The sequence below is a fragment of the Hemiscyllium ocellatum genome, chromosome 33 (assembly GCF_020745735.1).
Source record: "Hemiscyllium ocellatum isolate sHemOce1 chromosome 33, sHemOce1.pat.X.cur, whole genome shotgun sequence".
Taxonomy (NCBI): domain Eukaryota; kingdom Metazoa; phylum Chordata; class Chondrichthyes; order Orectolobiformes; family Hemiscylliidae; genus Hemiscyllium; species Hemiscyllium ocellatum.
This window is the reverse complement of record NC_083433.1, coordinates 10,341,827-10,369,687: the sequence shown is the minus strand read 5'-3', so window position 1 is coordinate 10,369,687 and position 27,861 is coordinate 10,341,827. Positions and strand designations below refer to the sequence as shown.

Genomic DNA, 27,861 nt, shown 5'->3' with positions numbered 1-27,861 from the left:
TCGCCAGGGATGTGTAGGCTAGGTGAGTTAGTCATGGGAAATGCAGGGTTACAGGGATAGGTTAGTTCTGGGTGAGATGTTCTTCAGAGGGTCAGTGCAGACTGGATGGGCCAATTGCTTCCACAGTTTAGGATTCTATGAGACCTACATTTTTCAGACAACGAGAAAGAGTAAGGTTCGAGGAGGATATGGTGCATCACATATTTGAATGTAGACGTGAAGCAGGAAGCATGAAACATGTGGACAAGCAGGAGGCTGGAACAACACAGCAAGCCAGGCAGCATCAGAGATGGAGAGGTCAACGTTTCAGGTGTAACCCTTCTTCAGGACTGGGGGGTGGGGGTAAAGGGAGCTGCAGATAAAGGGGTTTGCAGGGGCAGGGTGGTGAGTGGGGGGCACAGGCAGAGGATACAACCTGCTTGGTCAATGGGAGGAATGAATGTGGCTGGTGGTTGAGAGGAATGGAAGGGAGCATGATGGGATGGGAAGGGAGGTTATTTGAGATTGGAGAACTCAATGTTGAGTCCTCTGGGCTGTAGACTGACCAGGCAGAAGATGAGGTGTTGCTCCTCCAATTTGTGATTTGATTCATTGTGGCAATGGACGAAGCCAAGGATGGTCACGTCAGAAAGGGTGAGGGAAGGGGAATTAAAATGGGTGGTGACTAGGAGGTTCAGATGGCCCCTGCATGGCTGGCTGGAATGCTCAGCGAAACGTGCCCTCAGTTTACGTTTGGTCTCCCCAATGTAGAGAAGACCACATTGGGAGCACCGTTGAAGGTTGAAGGAGAGGCAGGTAAACCTCTGTCTCACCTGCAAGGACTGTTTGGGGCCCTGGATGGAGGTGAGGGGAGTGGTATATAGGCAGGTTTTGCATCTTTTCTGGTTGCAGGGGAAGGTTGGTGGGGAGAGTGGCGCAAACCAAGGATTGTCAAAGGGAATGGTCCTTGCGGAAAGCAGAGAGGAGTGGGGAGGGGAAGATGCTCTTGGTGGTGGGGTCTAGTTGGAATTGACTGAAGTGTTTAAGGATGGTGCATAGGATGTGGAGATAGGGTGGTAAGTGAGGACAAGAGGGATTCTGCCATCTAGACAGCCCTCCATCGCACCACCTCCATTACCTGTTCCACTGCTCTAAACCCCCTTCCCCAACGCAATAGACAGAGTCCCCCTGGAGACCTGATCCTATAAACCAACAGGTTTATTTGAAATCACAAGCTTTTGAAGCACTGCTCCTTCGTCAGGTGACATTGTCCGAAAGCTTGTGATTTCAAATAAACCTGTTGGACTATAACCTGGCATGTGACCTCTGACTCTCTCCACCCTTGTCCACCACATGATCCTGTTAAAATGTACAAGAGCTTGAGGTGACTTGACAGGTGTATTTTGAAAGGATGTTTCCCCTTGTGTGAGAGACTAGGAGATACAGTTTACAAATAAAAGCTCATCCATTTAAGATGAAGATAATGAGAAACTTCTTCCTTTAAGAGGATCATGAATCTTTGGAATTCTGTCTCCCATTGGATGGTGGATGCAGAGTCACTGAATATTTTTGAGGAAGAGGTTGTTAAGTTATTGACGAGTGAGTCAAAGTTATGGGGCATGTAGGAAAGCGGAGTTGTGGCCATCGTCACATCAGCTATGATCTTACCGAATGGAAGAGTAGGGTCAAAGGAACTGAACGCCTGTCTTGCTCTTCCTCTTTACATAGAATCAGGAGGAGGCCATTCGGCCTGCAAGCCCTGCTCCACTGTTCAATATGAACACCGTCTATTTTCTACATCAATTCCATACTCTTGTACTATTCCAATATCTCTTGATTGCCTTAGTGCCTAAAAATCCAACGCTTTCAGTCTTGGATCTATTTCAAAGATCCATAACCCTCTGAATGAAGACATTACTTTTCATCTCACTCAAAAATGACTGGCTCCTTATACAGAGACTGTGGCCCTACGTTTCTAGCCAAGGGAAGGTCATTCTTAACATCTAAGTACTTAAGATGTTTAAAGAGATTCATCTCTCATCCTTCTGACCTTCAGAGAATGCTTGTGTTTTTATATATTCATGGGATGTAGGCATCTTTGGCAAGGTCAGCATTTATCGCCATCCCTAATTTCCCACAATGCTGTGGGTCCAGAGTCACATGATCAGGTAAGGATGGCAGATTTTATTTCCTAAAGGACATTAGTGTATGACAATTGACAGTGGTTACATGATTGCCATTAGATTGGCTTTTCAATCCCAGGGTTAAAAAAAACTGAAATCAAATTTATCCATTTTTGACAGTGGTATTGAAAGCAATGGCCCCAGAACGATAACCTAGAGTGACATTACCTCCTACACCGCCACCCCTTACACAATCACCTCCTACCAAATAGCTCTTATAGGGTCATAGAATCATACTGGTCAGGCAGCATCCAAGGAGCAGGAGAATCGACGTTTCGGGCATGAGCCCTTCTTCAGGAAGGCTCTTTGGGCTCATGCCCAAAACGTCAATTCTCCTGCTCCTTGGATGCTGCCTGACCTGCTGTGCTTTTCCAGCAACACATTTTCAGCTCTGATCTCCAGCATCTGCAGTCCTCACTTTCTCCTCATAGAATCATACGGCATGGAAACAGACCCTTCGGTCAAACAAGTCCATGCTGACTGTGTCCCCAAACTAAGCTAGTCTCACCTGAGGGTGGCTAATGTTATACCACTTTTTAAGAAAGGTGGGAGAGAGAAAGCAGGAAATTATAGACCAGTTCGTCTGACCTCAGTGGTGGGAAAGATGCTGGAGTCTATTATAAAGGATGAAATTACGGCACAGCTGATAGTAGTAACAGGATAGGTCAGAGTCAGCATGGATTTATGAAGGGGAAATCATGCTTGACTAATCATCTGGAATTTTTTGAGGATGTAACTCTGAAGATGGATGAGGGAGATTCAGTAGATGTAGTGTACCTGGACTTTCAGAAAGCTTTTGATAAAGTCCCACATATGGGGTATGGTATTGGGGGCAAAGTACTAGATTGGATTGAAAATTGGTTGGCTGATAGGAAACAAAGAGTAGTGATAAACGACTCCATTTCGGAATGGCAGGCAGTGACCAGTGGGGTACCGCGGGGATCAGTACTGGGACTGCAGCTTTTTACAATATATGTTAATGATATACAAGATGGTATTAGCAATAACATTAGCAAATTTGCTGATGATACTAAGCTGGGTGGCAGGGTGAAATGTGATGAGGATGTTAGGAGATTACAGGGTGACCTGGACAAGCTGGGTGAGTGGTCAGATGCATGGCAGATGCAGTTTAATATGGATAAATGTATGGTTATCCACTTTGGTGGCAAGAACAGGAAGGCAGATTACTACCTAAATGGAATCAATTTAGGTAAAGGGGCAGTACAGAGAGATCTGGGTGTTCTTGTACACCAGTCAATGAAGGTAAGCATGCAGGTACAGCAGGTAGTGAAGAAGGCTAATAGCATGCTGGCCTTCATAACAAGAGGAATTGAGTATAGAAGCAAAGAGGTTCTTCTGCAGCTGTACAGGGCCCTGGTGAGACCACACCTGGAGTACTGTGTGCAGATCTGGTCTCCAAATTTGGGGAAAGACATTCTGGCTATTGAGGGAGTGCAGCGTAGGTTCACAAGGTCAATTCCTGGAATGGCGGGATTACCTTACACTGAAAAACTGGAGTGACTGGGCTTGTATACCCTTGAGTTTAGAAGACTGAGAGGGGATCTGATTGAGACATATAAGATTATTAAAGGATTGGACACTCTGGCAGCAGGAAACATGTTTCCACTGATGGGTGAGTGCCGAACCAGAGGACACAGCTTAAAAATACGGGATAGACCATTTAGGACAGAGATGAGGAGAAACTTCTTCACCCAGAGAGTGGAGGCTGTGTGGAATGCTCTGCCCCAGAGGGCAGTGGAGGCCCAGTCTCTAGATTCATTTAAGAAAGGGTTGGATAGAGTTCTCAAGGATAGTGGAATCAAGGGTTATGGAGATAAGGCAGGAACAGTATACTGATTAAGGATGATCAGCCATGATCATATTGAATGGTGGTGCAGGCTCGAAGGGCAGAATGGCCGACTCCTGTACCTATTGTCTATTGTCTATTGTCTGTCTGTTTGGCCCATATCCCTCCAAACCATTTCTATTCATGTCCTTATCCAAATGTCATTTAAACATTGTAACTCTACCCACATCCACCACTTTCTCTGGTAGTTCACTCCAGACACTAACCACTCTCTGTGTAAAAACATTGCCCCTCCTGCGTCTTTTAAATCTTCCTCCTCTCACCTTAAAAATATAGTTTCTCGTTTCGAATCACCCCGCCCTAGGGAAAAGAGGAATTTTGTTCTTTCAACTCCTCATGAGAGCCTTTTATATCTTGCTGTATTGTCCTTTGTTTTGGTGATTACACCACACATAATGTATAATATTCTTTTGTTTTGTGGAGAATGTTGGGGCATAGGTGGATTATGTTACTGAAGGCAGGTTACTATGTCTTCAAATTAACTATTTATTCACATTATACTGATGATAGACGCTAAAGCTTACAATGAGCTGCAGACTGTCACCTTTCTCTTCAGAATCTATCCATCATCATGTGATCTACCACATCACTCCTGACATAACTTTCCTATTTGCACAGTCAAGTCTTAACCCTTTCCACTACCAGTGCTATTAATTAATTCAACTCGAATGGACCATTATTTTCACTCACCTCGCCTGTGTGGATTTGTCCTGCTGTTTGGAGGTTTCTTGTGCTGTTTGATATCTGTGCTGCATTTGATTTTATTGGGAGACATCACTGTGCAAAGAATTAAAGAGAAACATGTAGAGGGACTGATTAGTGCTGAACATTGTCCAAATTATACTGTAGACTCACGTGCAATTGGATTGGCCTGCCTGAACTCATTCTGGGTCTGGGTGTTATAAGGGTGAGGTGAAATGGACCAGTTAAGTTATTGGGACACATGATGAAACATGTGAGGAGCAGGACGAGGTCATTCAGCCCCTCAAGCCTGCTCTGCCAGTTGAAAAGATCATGACTGATCTCATTGTGGCCTCAACTTTACTTTCCTGCCTACTCTCACAGCCTCTCACTTGCTGGAATACTTGGAAATGAACATGCAAACATACTGGTCCTCCATTTGAGAGTTGGACAATCTGTCTCATTCACAAGTTTGACTGGTTTTTCTAGGGAGGTACAATAGAAGGTGGTGAGTTAGGGTCAGAGAACATAGACATAGAACATTACAGCACAGTACAGGTCCTTCGGCTCTCAATGTTGCGCCGACCTGTGAAACTAATCTGATGTCCATCTAACCTACACTATTTCATTCTTGTCCATATGCTTATCCAAGATCATTTAAATGCCCTTAAAGTTGATGAGTCTAACTACTGTTGCAGGCAGTGTACTCCTCGCCCCGACTACTCTCTGAGTAGTGAAATTACCTCTGACATCTTGTCCTATATCTAGCACCCCTCAATTTAAAGCTATATCCCCTGGTGCTAGCCATCGCCTTCCAAGGAAAAAGGCTCTCACTGTGCACCCTATCTAACTCTATGATCATCTTATATGCCTTTATTAACTCACTTCTCCACCTTTTTCTCTGTATCGAAAACAGCCTTAAGTCCCTCAGTCTTTCTTCATAAGACCTTCCCTCCACACAAGGCAACATCCTAGTAAATCTCCTCTGCACTCTTTCCAAAGTTTCCACATCCTTCTTATAATGTGGTGACCAGAACTGTATGCAATACGCTAAGTGCCAGAGTTTTGTACAGCTGCAGCATGATCTCATGGTTCAAAACTCAATCCCTCTACCAAGAAAAACTAACACACTGTATGCCTTCTTAACAACCCTATCAACTTGGGTGGCAACTTTCAAGGATCTATGTACATGGACACCGAGATCTCTCTGCTCATCTACACTACCAAAAATCTTACCATTAGCCCAGTACTCTTTATTCCTGTTACTCTTTCCAAAGTGAATCACCTCACACTTTTCCACATTAATCTTCATTTGCCACCTCTGAGCCCAGCTCTGCAGCTTATCTGTGATCCTCTGTAACCTACAACACTCCTTGTCACTATCCACAACTATACCGACCTTAATGTCACCTGAAAATTTACTAACCCATCCTTCTATGACCTCATCCACGTCATTTATAGAAATGACAAACAGCAGTGGACCCAAAACAGATCCTTGCGGTACGCCACTAGTAACTGAACTCCAGGATGAACATTTCCCTACAACCACCACCCTCTGTCCTTTTTCAGCTAGCCAATTTCTGATCCAAACCGTCAAATCACACTCAATCCTATGCCTCTGTATTTACTGCAATAGCCTACCGTGTGGAACCTTATCCAACACCTTACTGAAATCCATATACACCACATCAACCACTTTACCCTCATCCACCTGTTTGGCCACCTTCTCAAAGAACTCAATACGGTTTGTGAGGCACGACCTACCTTTCACAAAACCGTGTTGACTATCCCTAATCAACTTATTCCTTTCTAGATGATTATAAATCCGCCCTCTTGTAACCCTTTCCAAAACTTTACCTACAACCAAAGTAAGGCTCACTGGTCTATAATTACCACGGCTGTCCCTACTCCCTTTCTTGAACAAGGGGACAACATTTGCTATCCTTCAGTCTTCCGGCACTATTCCTGTAGACAATGACGACACAGGTCCTTCAGCCTGTGCAAGTCATTGAGTAGCAACTAAAATAGTCCCATTTCTCAGGACTTGGCCCATACAGCAGATAAATCAATGGCTGAAAAGATGGTGCAATGTGCAAGGATTCAGGTTTTTTGGATCATTGGGATCTCTTTTGGGGTGGAAAAGACCTGTTCAAAAGGCTTGGATTTCACCTGAACTGGCAAGGGAACCATATCCTTGTGGGGAGGTTGGTTAGTTTTATCTCAGGAGTCTTTAAACTATTAGAGATGGATGGTGCTATAGGGGTTCCTAAAAATAGAAAGACAAATGAAAATGGTTCTGAATTAGAAAATAGCAAGTTAGTCAGAGAAGGCAGACAGGAGCAAGTCAGAGAACAAGGTAACTCTGAAGAATTATAACTGAATTTATTTCAATGCAATGGGTCTTACAGGTAAGTCTGATGAACCCAGGACATGCATCAGGACTGGGATGTCATAGCTATTACAGAAACATGGCTGAGAGAAGGACAGGACTGGCAGCTCACTGTTCCGGGTTTTAGATGCTATAGGAACAATAGAAAGTGAGGCAAGCGAGGACAGGGAGTGACACTTTCATTTAAGGAAAACATTACTATTGTAATAAGAGAGATTATTTCTGAGGGGTCGTCCAGTGAAATTATACAGGTAGACATTAAAAATTAGAAAGGGATGATCACCTTAATGGGATTGTACTATAGGTCCCCCAATAATCAGAGGGAAATTGAGGAGCAAAAACATAGAGAGATCTGATATTTGTAAGAATAATAGGGTTGTAATAATACGGAATTTTAATTTTCCAAACATTGATTGGGTCTGCCATAGTTTATAGGCTTGAATGGTGAGGAATATGTTAAATATGTTCAAGAAAATTTTCTTTATCAATATATAAATGTACCTACTAGGGAAGGAGCAAAACTTCACCTTCTCTTGGAAAATCAGGCAGGGCATATGACTGAAGTAGAGATAGCAGGGGACTCTGGGGACTACTGATCATAACTCTATTAGTTTGAAAATAGTTATGGAAAAGGATAAACCTTACATAAAAGTTAAAGTTCTTAACTAGAATAAAGTAAATTTTAATGGTATGAAACAAGAACAATCGAAAGTTGATTCGAGTAGCCTGTTCGCAGGTAAAGGGACCACTGACAAGTGGGAGGCTTTTAAGTGTGATAACGAGAGTTCAGAGGCAATATGTTCCTGTAAGAGTGAAGGGTAAGGCTGGTAAGATTAGGGAACAATGGATGAATAAAGATATTGAGGTTCTAGTCACGAATAAGAAAGAATCATATATTAGATATAGACAACTGATCAAATGAATCTCTTGAAGAGTATAAAGAGTGCAGGGGCATTCTTCAGGGGAAAATCAGGAGAGCAAAGAGGGAGTATGAGATAATCGTGGCAGTTAAGCTTAAGGATAATCCAGAGATTCTACACATAGATTAAAAGCAAAAGAGCAACTAGAGAGAGAATAGGGTCCCTTAAAGATCGATGAGGTCATCTATATGTTGAACCTCAGGTGTTGGGAGAGATACTAAATGAGTATTTTGCATCAGGTTTTAATGTGCAGAAAAAAAGTGAAGTCTAGAGAACTCAGGAAAATAAATATCGATGTTTTGAAAACAGTTCACATTAAAGAGGAGGAAGTGCTGGAGGCCTTAGAAAATATAAAGATGGATAAATCTCCAGGATATTGTGGGAAATCAAGAAAGAAATTGCAGGGCCCCTAGCAGAAATATTTGTATTATCGATAACCATAGGTGAGGTTCCGGAGGACTGGAGAGTGGCTGATGTTGTGCCTTTATTTATGAAAGGCTGTAAGCCTGGGAACTAAAGACCTATGAGCCTGACATCGGTGGTAGGTTATTCTGAAAGATAGGATTTATATGCAGTTGGAGAGTCAAAGAATGTTTGGGGATAGTCAGCGTGGTTTTGTGCAAAGGAAATCATGTCTCACAAACTTGATTGAAAGTTTTGAGGAATAAGCAAGGGAGTAGATGAGGGCAGAGTGGTAGAAATTGTTTGATTGCACTTTAGTAAGGCCTTTGACAAGTTTTTACATGGTAGACTAATTAGTAAAGTTAGATGAAACGGGATCCAATGCCAATTGGAGACAAAATTGATTTGACAATAGGAGACAGAGGATGGTGATGGACAGTTGTTTTTCTGACTGGAGGCCTGTGATCAGCAGTGTTCCACAGGGACTTGTACCTGGGTCCACTTTTGTTGGTCATTTATATAAACAATTTGGACAAGAGTTTAGGAGGCATGGTTAGTAAGTTTGCGGATGACATCAAAATTGGTGGTATAGTGAACAGTAAAGAAGATTATCTAAGATTACAAAGAGATCTTGATCAATTGATTCAATGAACTAAGGAGTGGCAGATGGAGTTTAATTTGGATAAATGCGGGATATTGCAGTTTGGTAATATAAACAAGGGCAGGACTGATGCAATTAATACCAGTGCCCTGGTTCGATGTTGCAGAACAGAGAGACCTAGGGGTTCAGCTATGTAATTCTTTGAAACTTGCATAACAGGTAGAGTGGGTGGTTAAGAAGGCATTTAGCACACTTATCTTCATTGAATATAGGAGTCGGGATGTCATATTGAGGTTGTAAGGACATTAGTGAAGTACCTTCTGGAATATTGTGTGCAGTTCTGGTTGCCCTGCTATAAGAAGGATATTATTAAATTGGAGAGGGTTCCGAAGATATTCACCAGGAGGTTGCCAGGAATGGAGGGTTTGAGTTATAAAAATAGGCCGGAACTTTTTTCACTGGGGCGTAGGATGTTGACGGGCGCCGTTTATAGAGGTTTATAAAATCATGAGGGGCTTAAAAAGATGAATAGCAAGGGTCTTTTCCCTCAGGTGGGAAAGTTCAAAACTAAGGAGCATATTTTTAAGCTGAGAGGAGAGAGTTTTAAAAAGGACATGAGGGACAACTTTTTTTACAAGAGTGGTTCATGTGTGGAATGAACTGCCAGAGGAAGTGAAGGATGCAGGTACGTTTACAACATTTAAAAGACATTTGTATAAGTACATGATTAGGAAATGATGTGGAGATGCCGGTGTTGGACTGGGGTGTACAAAGTTAAAAATCACACAACACCAGGTTATAGTCCAACAGGTTTAGTTGGAAGCTAGTTGTGATTTTTAACTATGATTAGGAAAGATTAAGAGGGATAAGGGCCAAACAAAAGCAGATTGGACTAGTTTAGTTTGGGAAGACAGATAGGCGTGAATGTTTTGGACCGAAGGGTCTGTTTCCGTGCTGTCTGACTCTATGACTCTATATATAAGTTGTGCTTTGTTTGGTTGGACAAATGTTTCTTGTGCTAGGTATTAGGAAATACATCATTATCTGTAGAGGAAAAGAAAAGTCAGTGCTGCTGGAGAAAGGGTAGTGGAGAGCGAGACAGGCTGAGTTGCTTGAGGAGAAATGAAGGGCTTATGCTCGAAACGTCGAATTCTCTATTCCTGAGATGCTGCCTGGCCTGCTGTGCTTTGACCAGCAACACATTTGCAGCTGTGATCTCCAGCATCTGCAGACCTCATTTTTTACTGCTTGAGGAGAAAGCCAACATGGACACAACAGGCTGAATCATCCCCTGTGCTATAACAATTCTACAATTGTGTTGTACATCCTGGATTTGAGAGTTATTTTTGTCTGCTGTAAATCCCCTGACTCCTCGAGTTTTGCTACTTACAAAAGTCAATGCTGGGGAGAACCTGTTTAACCGGATGGCCCACTTGCCAGGGATTACTGTGGTACGTTGTCACGGTTGCCAGCAAGCCTGGAAATGAAACAAGACAAACAAGTGTCAGGTTACGAAAGCTGCCGAGCAGCTTGATAGCTGGAGATGTAAGACAGCTCTCAGAGCTACTGAAAACAGAAAATGGAGATCACAGTGGGTCAGGCAGCATCCATGGAGAAAATGCATGCTAACGTTTCGAGTCTAAGTGACTCTTCATCAGGACTGAAGTGAATTTGCTCCTACTGTCAGAGTCACTGCCCTGGGATCCACTACAACAGTGTCATTGGGCTTTACTGAAACAGCACACTGGAATCCACCACAGCAAGGTGTTGGAGTGGGTACTGCAACTGGGATCCACTGAAACAATGCACTGGGATCCACATTGGGATCTGCTGAAACAATGCACTGGGATCCACGTTGGGATCTGCTGAAACAATGCAGTGGGATCCAAGTTGGGATCTGCTGAAACAATCTGTTTGATCCACCAAAACAGTTTTGGGACTAACTGTGACAGTGTTATAGGATCCATTGCACTAATGTGTTGGGATCCACTTCAACTGGGCTTGGATTAACTGCTCAGGTGTATTGGAATCCACTCCAACCATGCATTGTGATCCACTTGGGTAGCAATGTGATCAGATCCACTGAAACTGTGTTAGGGGCCATGGCAGCAATGAACGGGCTTTATGAAAACTGAACACTGGGATCCACTGCAATGGTGCACTGGGATTCACTGTAACTAGGCAATGGAAACTACTGCAAAAATGCAGTGGGACCTACTGCACCTGTGTTTTGGGATCCATTTCAACCACGCAATGGGATCCATGGATTTAGTATATTGAGATCCACTATGACATTGCTTTGGGACCCACTATCACAGTGCATTTGGATCAACTGCAATGTTAGACTGAGAATCTCTGTGGCATGCGGAGTAAACTGGGAATCTTCTGCAACGGTGGCACAGTGCTTAGCACTGCTGCCTCACAGCGCCAGAGACCCGGGTTCAATTCCCGCCTCAGGCGACTGACTGTGTGGAGTTTGCACGTTCTCCCCGTGTCTGCGTGGGTTTCCTCCGGGTGCTCCGGTTTCCTCCCACAAGTCCAAAGATGTGCGGGGTAGGTGAATTGGCCATGCTAAATTGCCCGTAGTATTAGGTAAGGGGTAAATGTAGGGGTATGGGTGGGTTGCGCTTCGGCGGGTCGGTGTGGACTTGTTGGGCCGAAGGGCCTGTTTCCACACTGTAAGTAATCTAATCTAATCGCTGTCCCTGGAGCCCTTGAAATACTGCAATGGGAGGCCCCTTCAACTGAAGGGGTGACCAACTCTTATGGGATAAAATATGTGGACTGGAGAGGGTGAAGTGAGGATGCTGGTGGCCATGAGAGTGGGATGTAGCGGTGGAGTTGTTGGAAAGTCTGATTGACTAGTTGGCAATTCAACAGGAGGCATGGGCGTCTTGAGACTATAATTGTCAATTGGAATGGGGCAATATTAAAATGAACTAAAACCAACAACTTGTCTTGTTGATAAATGTAACACTATTATCTCTCTGGTGGACAACTCACTCGCTTGCAGTCCTGCTCAAAATCCCCCAAACTCACCCTGAAGATTCCCCAGGATCCATCTCCCACAAGCCATCCAAGGAAATACAGAAGTAAAGATATCCCTTTAGGTGGGACAAAGAGACAAAATAAAAGGCGATCCCTTAAAATGCAGAATAGAAGAGCATTCTGTTCAATGGATTTCCTGTGGCAAGATATATGGTCGGAATTGACTGGAGTCATCATTGATAGTGGAGGTAAAGGGAGGTTCACAAAAGAGGGAGAGAGGTCATAAGGAAAGAGAGGGAGAGCAAGGAATATCCATTCCATACCCTGCAATGCCTCTCCATGTCTAGCATCTTTCCTAGATCCTCAACACACTCATCAAACCAAACATCTACTTATTTGATTACCTTCTTTTCCAATTCCTGGCCATCTGACTGAGCCTTTGTTTTGCTTGGGGAAGGGATCCATTAGGAGTTTTTAAAATCATGAGAGGTCCAGACAGTGGAAGTTAATAGGAAGCAATATATTCTCTCTTATGAAAGGGTCGAAAGGGCAAAGATTTAAAGTAATTAGGAACAGAAGCAAAGGTGATGTTAGGAAAACGTTTCTTCATGTAGTGTGTGGTGAGGGTCTGGAATGCACTTCCTGAGAGTACAGTGGAAACACTTGAAGTATTTGAGAGGGAATCTGATGGTCTTGGATTGGGGTGGCATTGTGGTTCAGTAGATGGCACGGCAGCCTCACAGCGCTAGGGATCCGGGTTCGATTCCCGCCTCAGACAACTGTCTGTGTGGAGTCTGCTCATTCTCCCCGTGTCTGCGTGGGTTTCCTCCGGGTGCTGCAGTTTCCTCCCGCAATCCAAAAGATGTGCAGGCCAGGTGAATTGGCCATGCTAAATTGCCAAGTCAGGGATAAATATGAGATAGGGGAATGGGTCTGGGTGGGTTACTCTTCGGAGGGTCAGTGTGAACTAGTTGGGCCAAAAGGCCTGTTTTCATACTGTGGGGAATCTAATCTAATCTTCCAAAATGAAAAATGTGGTGGGTTACAGGGAGAAAGCAAGAGAATGGCACTAAGTGAATTGCTTATTTGGAGAGCTGATGCAGAGACGATGGGCTAAATGGCCTCCTTCTGCACTGTGGCATTTCTCACCTCCCCAGCCTGTCTCTCCTCTGCTCCCCAGTGCTTGGCCCTTTGCCATTCCCTCTAACCTACTGATCTACCTCCATCCTATTTACCTTCACCAATGGCATCTACTTTTACTCCAATTTCTCCCATGTTTCATGAGATCATTAGATATAGGAATAGAAGTAGGCCATTCAGCCCTTCAAACCTGCTCCTTTAATCAAGAAGATAGTGGCTGATATGGCTGTGGCCTCAACTCTACTTGCCTGCCTATCCCCCCATAACCCTGGCTCCATTACCAATAAAAACTCTTTGGAACTCAGCTTCGAATATATTCAATGACCCAGTCCCTGCCTCACTCTTGAGAAGAGAATTCCAAGGAGCAATGACCCTCTTAGAGAAGACGTTCTTCCACATTTCCATCATGAATGAAAGACCCTTCAGTCTTTAAACTGTTTCCCCTAGTTCTAGATTCCCCATGAGGGGATCGTTGTCTCAGCATCTTTGTCTGATTCCCTCTATTTCTCACACTAACAGTGCTGGCATTGGACTGCACCAGTTTGAAGTGGCTTTCTGACTCTCCTCATTCTCAGTCTTGCTTCTGGTGAGGTCATGGCCAGGATGGATAGACATCCGTTCCAAGGATCCTCTGTTTGGTGCTCAAAAACCCTATCTCTGTGACTCACTATATCCCTGGCAGTCAGTTCGATAGCTCTGCTCCAAACTCTGACAATGTCAAGGGAACATGGGAGGTAGGAGGAGGAGTGGTCACTCTGTCCCAGTCAGCAAGTTCTTCTATTGTTGCACTTCAGAACTCCATCATCTGTACACTACTATCAGGAAGACCAGAACTGGAAGTCAAGAATAGGCTGGGGCTATTTTCCCTGGAGTGTGGGAGGTACAGTGGCTCAGTGGTTAGCACTGCTGCCTCACAGCACCAGGGTCCCAGGCTCGATTCCAGCCTTGGGTGATTGTCACAAAGGTGTGCAGGTCAGGTGAATTGGCCATGCTAAATTGCCCATAGTGTTAGGTGCATTAGTCATGAGGGAAATAGGTCTGGGTGGGTAACTCTTCGGAGGGTCGGTGTGCACTGGTTATGGTCGAAGGGCCTGTTTCCACACTGTAGGGAATCTAATCTAAAAGAAAACCCCTTCCCCACTGTAATCTGTCACCGTCCTGGCTTATCTTTTAAAGCTGAAAATGTGTTGCTGGAAAAGCGCAGCAGGTCAGGCAGCATCCAAGGAGCAGGAGAATCGACGTTTCAGGCATGAGCCCTTCTTCAGGAATGAGGAGAGGGTGCCAGGCAGGCTAAGATAAAAGGTAGGGAGGAGGGACTTTGGGGAGGGGCGTTGGAGATGTGATAGGTGGAAGGAGGTCAAGGTGAGGGTGATAGGCCGGAGTGGGGTGGGGGCGGAGAGGTCAGGAAGAAGATTGCAGGTTAGGAAGGTGGTGCTGAGTTCGAAGGTTGGGACTGAGACAAGGTGGGGGGAGGGGAAATGAGGAAACTGGAGAAATCTGAGTTCATCCCTTGTGGTTGGAGGGTTCCTAGGTGGAAGATGAGGCGCTCTTCCTCCAGCCGTCGTGATGCTACGGTCTGGCGATGGAGGAGTTCAAGGACCTGCATGTCGTTGGAGTGGGAGGGGGAGTTGAAATGTTGAGCCACGGGGTGATTGGGTTGGTTGGTTCAGGCGTCCCAGAGGTGTTCTCTGAAACGTTCCGCAAGTAGGTGGCCTGTCTCCCCAATAAAGAGGAGGCCACATCGGGTGCAGCGGATGCAGTGTGGAGGTGCAGGTGAATTTGTGGCGGATATGGAAGGATCCCTTGGAACCTTGGAGGGAAGTAAGGGGGAAGGTGTGGACGCAAGTTTTGCATTTCTTGCAGTTGCAGGGGAAGGTGCCAGGAGTGGAGGTTGGGTTGGTGGGGGGTGTGGACCTGACAAGGGAGTCACGGAGGGAGTGGTCTTTTCGGAACGCTGATAGGAGAGGGGAGGGAAATATATCCCTGATGGTGGGGTCCATTTGGAGGTGGCGGAAATGACGACGGATGATGTGATGTATATGGAGGTTGGTGGGGTGGTAGGTGAGGACCAGTGGGGTTCTGTCCTGGTGGCGATTGGAGAGGTGGGGCTCAAGGGCGGATGAGCGGGAAGTGGAGGAGATGCGGTGGAGAGCATCGTCGACCACGTCTGGGAGGCCATCTGGGTTGTATGGTATTGGAACTGGTCCTCCTGGGAGCAGATGCGGCGGGGAAGAAGGAATTGGGAATATGGGATGGCGTTTTTACAGGGGGCAGGGTGGAGGAGGTGTAATCTACGTAGCTGTGTGAGTTAGTCGGTTTATAGTAAATGTCCGTGTTGATTCAGTTGCCCGAGATAGAAATGGAGAGGTCTAGGAAGGAGAGGGAGGAGTCTGAGATGGTCCAGGTAAATATGTGGCCGGGGTGGAAGGTATTGGTAAATTGGATGAACTGTTCAACCTCTTCGTGGGAGCACGAGGCAGCACCAATACAGTCATCGATATAACGGAGGAAAAGGTGGGGGTTGGTGCCAGTGTAGATGCGGAAGATGGACTGTTCCACATATCCTATGCAGAGGCAGGCTTAGCTGGGGCCCATGCGGGTGCACATGGCTACGCCTTTGGTTTGGAGGAAGTAGGAGGATTGGAAAGAGAAGTTGTTCAGACTTATGGTTTATAAAATCATGAGGGGCATGGATTGGATGAATATCCAAGGTCTTTTCCCTTGGGTAGTGAGTCCAAAGCTAGAGAACATAGGCTTAAGGGGACAGGGGAAAGAAATAAAAGGGACCTGAGGAGCAACCGTTTCACACAGAGGGTAGTGTGTGGATGGATTGAGCTGCCAAGGAAGTAGTGGACAAGCAGGAGGCTGGAAGAACACAGCAAGCCAAGCAGCATTAGGAGGTGGAGAAGTCAATGTTTCTTCAGGACGGGGGTCTGGGGGAGGTGTAAGGGGAGCTGCAGATAAAAAGGGTGAGTGTGCAGGGTGGTGAGGTGGGGGTTGGTGAAGCCAGGTAGAAGGTACGACCTGGTTGGTCGATGGGAGGAATGAATCCAGTTGGTGGCTTGAAGGAAAGGTTGATGAAAGGAATGGAAGGGAGGGGGAGGGGCTGGGAAGGGAGTCAGGGGATAGGGAGAGAGGTTATTTGAAACTGAAGAACTTGATTTTGAGTCCTCCAGGCTGTAGGTACCCAGGCGAAAGATGAGATGTTGTTCCTCTGATTTGCGGTCTGATTCGTTGTGGCAATGGAGGAGGCTAAGGATGGTCATGTTGGAAAGGGAGTGGGAAGGGGAAGTAGAACGGGCGGTGCCTGGGAGTTATGTTTCACTGAGCATCTCAACCGGGCCCGCAGGGACCGACCTGATCTAGTCACTGCCCATTTTAGTGGGATATGGGACAAATGCAGGAAAATGGGACTCGATTAATTTAGGATATCTAAATTAATGGACAAGTCTGTTTCTGTATTGTACAATTCTATAACAATAGATTGAATATTAGATCTGCTCCATGAAGAAATATGGACACAGGAAAAACTTGATGGAAACATAAGATTCCAACTGGACTAGATAATGTCTCACAGGTTGTTGCATACAGTAGAAGCAGATAGCATGGCCTAAACTTTGTGGATGATAAATTTGACACCTCTCTGAGGAAACACGCAAGTATGTGGCAAATCTATGGAACAGACTCCCTGAGGGCACGGTGGAAATGGATACTGTTGTTTCATTCAAACACAGCTGAGATAATTTCCTTCTGAAAATAACGTGTTGGGAACGCAGTATATGAGAAATGTGAGACGTGATAAGTGGTAAGTGGGATGTGTGCTTGGGGATTTCTGTCAAAACTTTTAAAACTACACCCTAGTATAATTTCTTGCGACTTGACTTTTGCAGGTTACAGTTATGGACTGGTCAATGCTTGCCTTTGAAGATGCTGCGTTCAGTGGGAAGATGTGAATCCCTCGTCTCCGGAAATTCTCTTTCCATTGTTGGATGAAAATTGGTGGGAATAAATGGAAGGAAGAACTCTGCATCTCTGCTTCCAAGGAAAATATCAGATCGCTCGGACACAATAGGTTTGGAGGGCATGGCCAGTTCTGTGGAGAAGATACAATAGAATAGGTAGAAAATCTTTGTTTAATTCCATGTGTCTTCCCTTCTCCTCAATGTGTTGCTCATGTTGGGATTCAATTTTGAGGGAGAGTGCGGGGATTGGGGGGGCTCTTGTGGTGGAGGCCTGGGTTCAAGTCTCAACTGCTTCAGAATTGTGCCATAACATAGATCAACTCTTCTGAGGGCCATCGATCGTTATCTCAAGTGGCCACTGTCACGAGTTCAACACGTTACTCGACCAATAGTGGTACCTCCACCATGTCCACAGAACAGGAATTGAATATGGGATCCTGTGTTTTTCTTTGACACTATCTCATTTGGGTACTAGCTCTGAAACAGGCCAGGTAACTGCTTTGGGCTGTTTATGCTCCACATGAGTCTCACCCCAATGTTTTCAATTAACCCCATTGGTTTTCCATTGCTTATCCAACCCAAGATAGGTTCATCAATTTTGAAACTATAGTAGATTTACTTAGGGAATATAGCATTCCATAGATCTGTGTCCTACTTACCAACCATCCTATCCCATGTTCCAGGCTCTTTCTACACCCTCTTTTATCATGTTAGGCCACTCCTCACCTTTTGTTAAATCAGCCCATTCAGAGATGTTATCCAGAGATACCCCTCTAGAGCAGCTGGGACTTGAACACCAGACTCCTGGCTCAGAGACAGGCAGGTCAGGCATCATCCAAGGAGCAGGAGAATCGATGTTTCGGGCACGGGCCCTTCTTCAGGAATGAGGAAAGTGTGTCCAAAGGTAGGGAGGAGGGACTTGGGGGAGGGGCGTTGGAAATGAGATATGTGGAAGGAGGTCAAGGTGAGGGTGATAGGCCGGATTGGGGTGGGGGTGGAGAGGTCAGGAAGAAGGTTGCAGGTTAGGATGGCAGTGCTGAATTCGAGGGTTTGACTGAGACAAGGTGGGGGGAGGGGAAATGAGGAAACTGGAGAAATCTGAGTTCATCCCTTGTGGTTGGAGAGTTCCGAGGCGGAAGATGAGGCGCTCTTCCTCCAGCTGTCGTGTTGTTATGGTCTGGCGATGGAGGAGTCCAAGGACCTGCATGTCCTTGATGGAGTGGGAGGGAGAGTTGAAGTGTTGAGCCACAGGGTGGTTGGGTTGGTTGGTCCGGGTGTTCTCTGAAACATTCTGCAAATAGGTGGCCTGTCTCCCCAATATAGAGGAGGCCACATCGGGTGCAGCGGATACAGTAAATGACGTGTGTGGAGGTGCAGTTGAATTTGTGGCGGATATGGAAGGATTTCTTGGGGCCTTGGAGGGAAGTAAAGGGGGAGGTGTGGGCGCAAGTTTTGCATTTCTTGCGGTTGCACGGGAAGGTGCTGGGAGTGGAGGTTGGGTTGGTGGGGGGTGTGGACCTGACGAGGGAGTCACGGAGGGAGTGGTCTTTTCGGAATCCTGATAGGGGAGGGGAGGGAAATATATCCCTGGTGGTGGGATGGCGGAAATGATGACGGATGATGTGATGTATATGGAGGTTGGTGGGGTGGTAGGTGAGGACCAGTGGAGTTCTGTCTTGGTGGCGATTGGAGGGGCAGGCCTCAAGGGTGGAGGAGCGGGAAGTGGAGGAGATGTGGTGGAGGGCATCGTCAACCACGTCGGAGGGGAAATTGGGGTCTTTAAAGAAGGCGGCCATCTGGGTTGTACAGTATTGGAACTGGTCCTCCTGGGACCAAATGCGGCGGAGACAAAGGAATTGGGAATATGGGATGGCATTTTTACAGGGGGCAGGGTGGGAGGAGGTGTAGTCTAGGTAGCTGTGGGTGTCGGTCGGTTTATAGTAAATGTCCGTGTTGATTTGGTCACTTGAGATAGAAATGGAAAGGTCTTGGAAGGGGAGGGAGGTGTCTGAGATGGTCCAGGTAAATTTGAGATCGGGGTGGAAGATGTTGGTAAAGTGGATGAACTGTTCAACTTCCTCGTGGGAGCACGAGGCAGCGCCAATACAGTCATCGATGGAGCGGAGGAAAAGGTGGGGTGTGGTGCCAGTGTAGCTGCGGAAGATGGACTGTTCCACATATCCTACGAAGAGGCCGGCATAGCTGGGGCCCATGCGGGTGCCCATGGCTACTCCTTTGGTTTGGAGGAAATGGGACGATTAGAAAGAGAAGTTGTTCAGGGTGAGGACCAGTTCAGTCAGTCGAAGGAGGGTGTCAGTGGAAGGGTACTGGTTGGTGCGGCCGGAAAGGAAGAAGCGGAGAGCTTTGGGTCCTTCGTGATGGGGGATGGAGGTGTACAGGGACTGGATGTCCATGGTGAAGATAAGGCGTTGGGGACCGAGGAAGCGAAAATCATGGAGGAGGTGGAGGGCGTGTATGGTGTCCCGAACGTAGGTGGGGAGTTCTTGGACTAAGGGGGACAGGACCATGTCTACCTCAACCACGGTCCTGTCCCCCTTAGTCCAAGAATTCCCCACCTACATCCGCGACACCATCCACGCCATCCACCTCTTCCATGATTTATGCTTCCCCGGTCCCCAACGCCTTATCTTCACCATGGACATCCAGTCCCTGTACACCTCCATCCCCCATCACAAAGGACTCAAAGCCCACTTCTTCCTTTCCCGCCATACAGTACCCTTCCACTGACACCCTCCTTCGACTGACTGAACTGGTCCTCACCCTGAACAACTTCTCTTTCCAATTCTCCCACTTCCTCCAAACCAAAGGAGTAGCCATGGGCACCCGCATGGGCCCCAGTTATGCTGCCTCTTCGTAGGATATGTGGAACAGTCCATCTTCCGCAGTTACACTGGCACCACCCCCCACCTTTTCCTCCACTACATCGATGACTGTATCGGCGCTGCCTCGTGCTCCCACGAGGAGGTTGAACAGTTCATCCACTTTACCAACACCTTCCAGCCCGAACTCAAATTTACCTGGACCGTCTCAGATTCCTCCCTTCCCTTCCAAGACCTTTCCATTTCTATCTTGGGCGACCAAATCAACATGGACATCTACTATAAACCAACCGACTCCCACAGCTACCTAGACAACACCTCTTTCCACCCTGCCCCTGTAAAAACGCCATCCCATATTCCCAATTCCTTCGTCTCCGCCGCATCTGCTCCCAGGAGGACCAATTCCAAAACCATACAACCCAGATGACCTCCTTCTTCAAAGACTGCAATTATCCCCCCAGACATGATCGACAATGCCCTCCACCTCATCTCCTCCATTTCCCGCTCCTCCGCCCTTGAGCCCCCCCTCTCCAATCGCCACCAGGACGGAACCCCACTGGTCCTCACCTACCACCCCACCAACCTTCATATACATTGTATCATCTGTCGTCATTTCCGCCAACTCCAAATGGACCCCACCACCAGGGATATATTTCCCTCCCCTCCCCTATCAGCGCTCTCAAAAGACCACTCCCTCTGTGACTCCCTTGTTAGGTCCACACCCCCACCAACCCAACCTCCACTCCCAGCACCTTCCCCTGCAACTGTAAGAAATGCAAAACTTGCACCCACACCTCCCCCCTTACTTCCCTCCAAGGCCTCAAGGGATCCTTCCATATCCACCACAAATTCACCTGCACCTCTACACACATCATTTACTGCATCCGCTGCACCCGATGTGGTTCCTCTATATTGGGGAGACAGGCTGCCTACTTGCAGAACGTTTCAGAGAACACCTCTGGGACACCTGGATCAACCAACCCAACCACCCCGTGGCTCAACATTTCAACTCCCTCTCCCACTCCACCAAGGACATGCAGGTCCTTGGACTCCTCCATCGCCAGACCGTAGCATCACGACGGCTGGAGGAAGAGCGCCTCATCTTCCACCTAGGAACCCTCCAACCACAAGGGATGAACTCAGATTTCTCCAGTTTCCTCATTTCCCCTCCCCCCACCTTGTCTCAGTCAAATCCCTCGAACTCAGCACCGCCTTCCTAACCTGCAATCTTCTTCCTGACCTCTCCGCCCCCACCCCCACTCCGGCCTATCACCCTCACCTTGACCTCCTTCCACCTATCGCATTTTCAACGCCCCTCCCCAAGTCCCTCCTCCCTACTTTTCAGCTTAGCCTGCTGGACACACTTTCCTCATTCCTGAAGAAGGGCTCTTGCCCGAAACGTCGATTCTCCTGCTCCTTTGATGCTGCCTGACCTGCTGCGCTTTTCCAGCAACACATTTTCAGCTCTGATCGCCAGCATCTGCAGTCCTCACTTGCTCCTCAGAGACAGGCACACTACCACTGCCACAAGAGCCTTATTGCCTCACTTTATACTATTTTAAACAACCAATTAAGCCAAATTAAACTGGTGAAAGAACTGGTGTAACACAAATCTAATAAAAATCAAGCTAAACTTACAAAATATTATTGTTTTCAGTTTCCATTCATAGTATTTTAGATAAATAATTTAAACTAATGAAAGAAAATTAACTGATATTGGCACTGTTACTTAAGTCAAACTCGGGTCAGGAAATTTTACTTAGATATAAATCAGCATTTCATTTTGAGGTTGTCATGCACTCCAGCTCCTGTGGTGTCCATCGGCTGTGGAGGCGTGGGTCTTTATACATTTAAGAAATTTAAACTAAATTAAACCAAATGAACGGAATTAGGCCAGATTAATAACTCTTTAAAGGTCACTTTAGCTAAAGACAAAGCCCCAAAGGAAATTTACAAATTTAAAATTACAATGTGGCTTTTAAGACTGATGATCAAGCTCTCTTTATTAATCCTCTAAGTGCTTGATTAATTAATGTCCTTCATCCATGTATCCTGACATTATAATTAGCATAGAATTTTACTGCTTTCTTTCTGATTTTCTTATATAGCTTCAACTTAAATGATATTCACTTCAACTACTCCTTTGTGGTAGCAAGTTCTATATTCTAACCATCCTCTGGGTAAAGAGGTTTCTCCTGAACTCCAATTGGATTTATCAATACTTTTATGAAGCCTTACTTTTGTTCTCACTTGGAAATATTTCTTCCAGATCCATGCATTCAAACCCTTTCATGATGGTATAGACTACTATCAGGGCCCCCTCAGTCTTCTCTTTATTAGTTATTTTTATTGGGTAGGCATGGGATGTCAATTGGAAATAATTCTCCGGTCTGTCAGAAAATAGGAAACAAGCTTTTGAACCAGAAACCATGTGGTGATCTTTGCATGCAAACTCGACACTGTCTGGAACTCACTTGATTGGCATCCCATCCACCATTTACTCTTTTCACCACCAACTCACAGTGTATACAATCTACAAGATGCACTACAGCAACTCATCAAGTTTCTTCTGATATCACCTTGCGACTTTTACCACCTTCAACAGTGCTTCCCAAACTTAATTTCCTCTGTGACCGCATTTTGAGGTTTTAATTCATTCACAGGATGGTGGCATCGCTGGCTATGCCAACATTTACTGCCCATCCCTAATTGCCCCAGAGGGCAGTTAACGGCCACAATGCCATTGGTCTGGAGTCACACATAGGTCAGACCCGGTAAGGATGGCAATTTCCTTCCCTAAAGAGCATGAGTGAACCAGATGGATTTGTCCAACAATCAACAATGGATTCACAGTTATCATTAGGCACTTAGTTCCAGATTTTCTTTATTTGCTTAAATTTTGTTTATTGAAAGTTGTCATGATCCCTCTGGGAGAGTTGGAGCACAGCTATACAGCTGGTACAACTTTGGCAGGGCTTGTATTGCTGCCTCAGAGCTCTTGACTTTGATATTTCAACTCATGACCCCAGTTGGGGTCCAACTCCCCACTGTGGATTCCCCTGAACTAGAAGGACAAGGGCAGCAGATTCATGGGAACACCAAGGCGTCTGTAGATAAAAACCTCTAAGGTGTGCACCGTCCTGACTATATCACTGTACCTGGGTTACAATCCATCCTCTCAGCACTCTGGCTGTCTCAATACCCCAGGGACTGCAGTGACTCAAGACAGCAGCCCAAAATTTTTAAATTAATTCATGGGACTCAGACATCACTGTATCGCTGTAAGGGTAATTGAGAGTCAAATGTATGGCTGTGTATGTGGAGTCACATCTAGGCCCGACTGAGAGCAGCAGACTTTTCTTCCCGAAAGGAGATAGCAAATCAGATGGCATTTTACAACAATCAACAATGGTTACATTAAGCTGGCTTTATATTATATTCAAATTTCACCACCTGCAATGGTGGGAGTTTCAAGCTCATGTCCCAGACCATTAACCTGGGTCTCTGGATTATAGGTCTAGTGACGTTACCATGACATAACTGGCTCACCTCCCCTACTTCAGTCTGATAAATGCAGCCTCGCCAGCCATGCTGATTAAATCAAGAGAAAACATGTGCAGTACATTGAGAGAAAGGTATTGTCTTGGAAATGGGTCACTGAATGACTATTGACTCCACTCAATTTCCTGGGTACACACTTGTGTACCTCATTGAAGTCTGTCATATTATGCAAAGCTATCTGCAGTGGTCTGTAAATAAAAACATCATGACTTGCACCTCTCCACATATTGGAATCTGATCATCATTTTTTCTCGTTCTTATGAACACTAGTTCTGAACCAGGCTTCTCTTTCTATCAGCACATGCAAATTAGGTGTTTGCTATTCAGTCCAATCAGTGACTTTTTTTCACTGACGATTTGCCTGAGTTACGGCAGCCGGCTTCATATAAAATGTAAGTTTTGCTTTCTTGTTCATAAAAGCCTGGCTGCCCAGTGCAGTCAACTGGGTAGATCCCATGGAATACAGGGAGAACTAGCCATTTGGATACAGAACAGGCTTGAAGGTAGAATACAGAGGGTGGTGGTGGAGGGTTGATTTTCAGACTGGAGACCTGTGACCAGTAGTGTCCCACAAGGATCGGTGCTGGGTCCATTGCTTTTCATCATTTATGTAAGTGAATGTAGGAGGTGTGGTTAGTAAATTTGAAGATGACACCAAAATTGGAGGTATATTGGACAGTGAAGAAGGTTACCTCAGAGTACAATGGGATCTTGATCAGATGAGCCAATGGCCAAGGAGTGGCAGATGGAGTTTAATTTAGATAAATGTGAAGTGCTGCATTTTGGAAAGGCAAATCAGGGCAGGACTTATACACTTAACAGTAAGGTCCTGGGGAGTGCTGCTGAACAAAGAGACCTTAGAGTGCAGGTTCATAGTTCCTTGAAAGTAGAGGCGCAGGTGTATAGGATAGTGAGGAAAACAGTGGAAATACCTTCCTTTGTTCGTCAGAGCATTGAATATAGCAGTTGGGAATTCATGTTGCAATTGTACAGGACATTGGTTAGGCCATGTTTACAAAACTGCATTGGTCTTGCTGCTTTAGGAAGGATGTTGAGAAATTTGAAAGGGTTCAGCAAAGATTTACAATGATGTTGCCAGGGTTGAAGGGTTTGAGCTACAGGGAGAGGCTGAGTAGGTTGGGGCTATTTTCCCTGGACTGTCGGAAGCTGAGGGGTAACCTTATTAGGTTTATAAAGTCATGATGTGCATGGATAGAATAAATAGATGAAGAGTGGGAGAGTCAAAATCCAGGTGGCATAGGTTTAGGGTGAGAGGGGAAAGATTTAAAAGGAACCTAAGGGGCAATATTTTCATGTGGAGGATGGTGTACGTATGGAGTGAGCTGCCAGAGAAAGTGGTGGAGGTTGGTACAATCACACCACTTAAAAGGCATCTGGATGGGAAAAGTTAGGAGGGATTTGAGCCAAGTGCTGGCAAATGGAACTAGATTAATTTAGGATATCTGGTCAGCATGGACGAGTTGGATTGAAGCATCTGTTTCTGCGCTGTATATCTCTCTGACTCTATAACTAAGGCAGTGAGATAGTGCTAATGTAGCTGGCTCAGCAACCCTGATAATCACATTTATGTGTGAAGGTGAGAGTTTAAATCCCACCATTGCAACTAATGGTGTCTGAATAAATAAGTTTCAGTTTCTAATTTAAAAATAAAACCTGAAATATAAAGTAAACACAGAAAATTCTGGGGAAACTCAGCAGGTCTGCCAGCATTTGTGGAAAGAGAAAGCAGAGTTAATGTTTTGAGTCTGATATGACCTTTCTTCAGAATAAGAACATTCTTCAGATCAGAAATATAAATCTAGTCTCAGTAATGGTGACTGTGGAACTCTGATTAATTGTTATAAAAAACTATATGCTTCACTGAAGTCCTTTAGAGAAAGAGATCTGCTGTGCTTTCCTGGTCTGGCGTACCATTGACTCCAGACTCAGAAATTGGCTGATTCTTAACTGCCGTCTTATGTGAGTCAAGATTAGAGTGGTGCTGGAAAAGCACAGCAGGCCAGGCAGCATCCGAGGAACAGGAAAATCGAAAAGCTTTTGCTTGAAACGTCAATTTTCCTGCTCCTCCGATGCTGCCTGACTTGCTGTGCTTTTCCAGCACCACTCCTGCCTTGACTCTAATCTACAGCATCTGCGGTACCCACTTCCGCTTGCCCTCTGATATGGCCTAGCAAGCTGCTCTAATAGAGGGCAATTAAGGATGGGCAACTGAAAACAAAAAAATGCTGGAAATCATAATGGATAGGGTTCAGGCAGCATCCATGGAGAGAGAGCAGGCTAACATTTTGAGTCTAGATAACTCTTCGTCAGAGCTGATGTGAAATCATGGAGCCATTGACATTTACGGCACGAAACCTGATCCTTCGATCCGACTTGTCCATGCTGACCAGCTATCCTATGTAAATTTGACCCATATCCCTCTAAACGCTTCCTATTCATATACCCATCCAGATGTCTTTTAAATATTGTAATTGTACCAGCCTTCACCACTTCCTCTGGCAGCTTATTCTATACATGCACCACCTTCTGCATGAAAAAGTTGCCCCTTAGGTCCCTTTTATATCTTGCCCCTCTCACCCTAAACCTATGCCCTCTAGTTCTGGACTTAGCTACCCCAGGGAAAAAGACTTTTGTAATTCACCCTATCCATGCCCCCCATGATTTTATAAATCTCTATAAGGTCACCTCTCAGCCTTCAATGCTCCAGGGAAAACAACCCCAGCCTTTTTAACTTCTCCCGATCGCTCAAACCCTCCAACCCTGGCAACCTCCTTGTAAATCTTTTCTGAGATTTGTATTCATTCATGGACTTGGACAATCAGTGCCTTGAGCTTGTTCCATGGTCTAACTCCATATACCTGCCTTTGGCCCATGTCACTTAATACCTCGACTTGACATATTTATCTATCTCTGATTCAACACAAACAACTGATCCAACATTAATGACTATTTGTTGAAGGTGAGTTCCAAACCTCTACCATGCTTTGTGTCAAACTGCTTGCTAATATCTGGGAGTAGCTGAATAAACTGGGGCTATTTTTCCTGGAGCATTGGAGTCTGAAGGGTAACCTTTTAGAAATTTATGAAATCATGAGGAGCATGGATAGAATAAATAGGCAAGGTCTTTTATCTGGGGTGGGGAGTCCACAATAGGAGGGTATAGGTTTAAGGTTAGCGGGGCAAGGGACCTTGGGGGCAACTTTTCATGCAGAGAGTGAGGTGGTGCATGTATGGAATAGGTGCCAGAGGAACTGGTGGAGGCTGGTACAATTACACATTTAAAAGGCATTTGGATGGGTATATGAATAGGAAGGGTTTAGAGGGGAGGACCAAAAGCCGGCAAATGGGGTTAGATTTATATAGGATAGCTGGTCGGCAAAGACAAGTTGGACTAAATGGTCTGTCTCCGTATATTGCTATGACTTCATGACTCTAAGTGGCTGAACCAAAGTCCTCTACAGCTGCAACATGACCTCCCAACTCCTATACTCAATGCAATGTGGAGGTGGCTGCATTTATACAATCATTGCCAGAGATACCCACATTGCTTAAATGAACAAGAAAAGTTATTTAATTCAAATTTAAGTTAAACCTCAGCGATTTATTTTTAAAAACTTAAATTTATACACAGTGTCAAGACGTCCTAAAGATTCATTACAACTGATGAAGTACCAAACAGAAATGTTAACTGTTTCTCTCTCCACAGATGCTGCCAGACCTGCTGCGTTTCTCCAGCAAATTCTATTTTTCTTTCAGATCTCCAGCCGCCACAATCATTTGGTTGTGTAAAACAAATACCAGTTGGTTTACCTGTTCCGTTGGTTGTGGTGGTGATATTGTCATAAACTCCCAGTTTGCGGTGAATGGGGATCATTGGTGGCTCTTGGAAATACATTTCACCTTCGCAGGTGGTCTCAGCCCACAGAGCTTCGCAGTCCCGGGAGGTCAAGAGAACACACAACTGGCAGAATTAAACTCTCCCTCGTTCCCAAGAGACGGAGGGAGAAACAAATGGGCTTCTGGGAGCCAAATCCCAATCTCTGGGCGACAAATTTCAACAGCTTTGGGAATGTCCTCACTGTACGGGTGACCAGCATAGACTGACGAGTGTCTTGTGTGTGTTTGCGCATGCGGGTGTGAGAGACAGAGAGAGAAAATTACACATATGTTTCAGGTTTTAGCAGTTTATTTTTCCCTGTAAGGCTGAGGTATTTGTGGACCAATGCCAACTCACCTTTACCAAGAACTGGTTTAACATCCCTGTCATTCCTGTGGTGGCAACATGATGCTAGCACTTGGCATCCAATTTCGTGAAGCTGTTGGCATG

The 27,861-nt window shown here is 45.5% G+C and overlaps 1 protein-coding gene across 4 annotated transcripts in view; it reads right to left on the bottom strand.

Moving 5' to 3' along the window:
* LOC132831424 (ETS-related transcription factor Elf-5-like) overlaps nucleotides 1-27,591 on the bottom strand; it is a 34,957-nt gene extending 7,366 nt beyond the window's left edge. For 2 of the 4 annotated variants that reach the window (XM_060849570.1, XM_060849571.1), the window contains exons 1-4: nucleotides 27,345-27,591; nucleotides 17,070-17,243; nucleotides 10,413-10,499; nucleotides 4,720-4,806 (exon numbers count right to left, since the gene is read on the bottom strand). In XM_060849570.1, the coding sequence (XP_060705553.1) occupies nucleotides 4,720-4,806; nucleotides 10,413-10,499; nucleotides 17,070-17,243; nucleotides 27,345-27,429 (433 nt within the window). In that variant the 5' untranslated portion in view covers nucleotides 27,430-27,591. The remainder of the gene's footprint in view (nucleotides 1-4,719; nucleotides 4,807-10,412; nucleotides 10,500-17,069; nucleotides 17,244-27,344) is intronic. The other 2 variants (XM_060849572.1, XM_060849573.1) reach the window with 2 other exon arrangements.
* Between the last annotated feature and the right edge of the window lie 270 nt (nucleotides 27,592-27,861).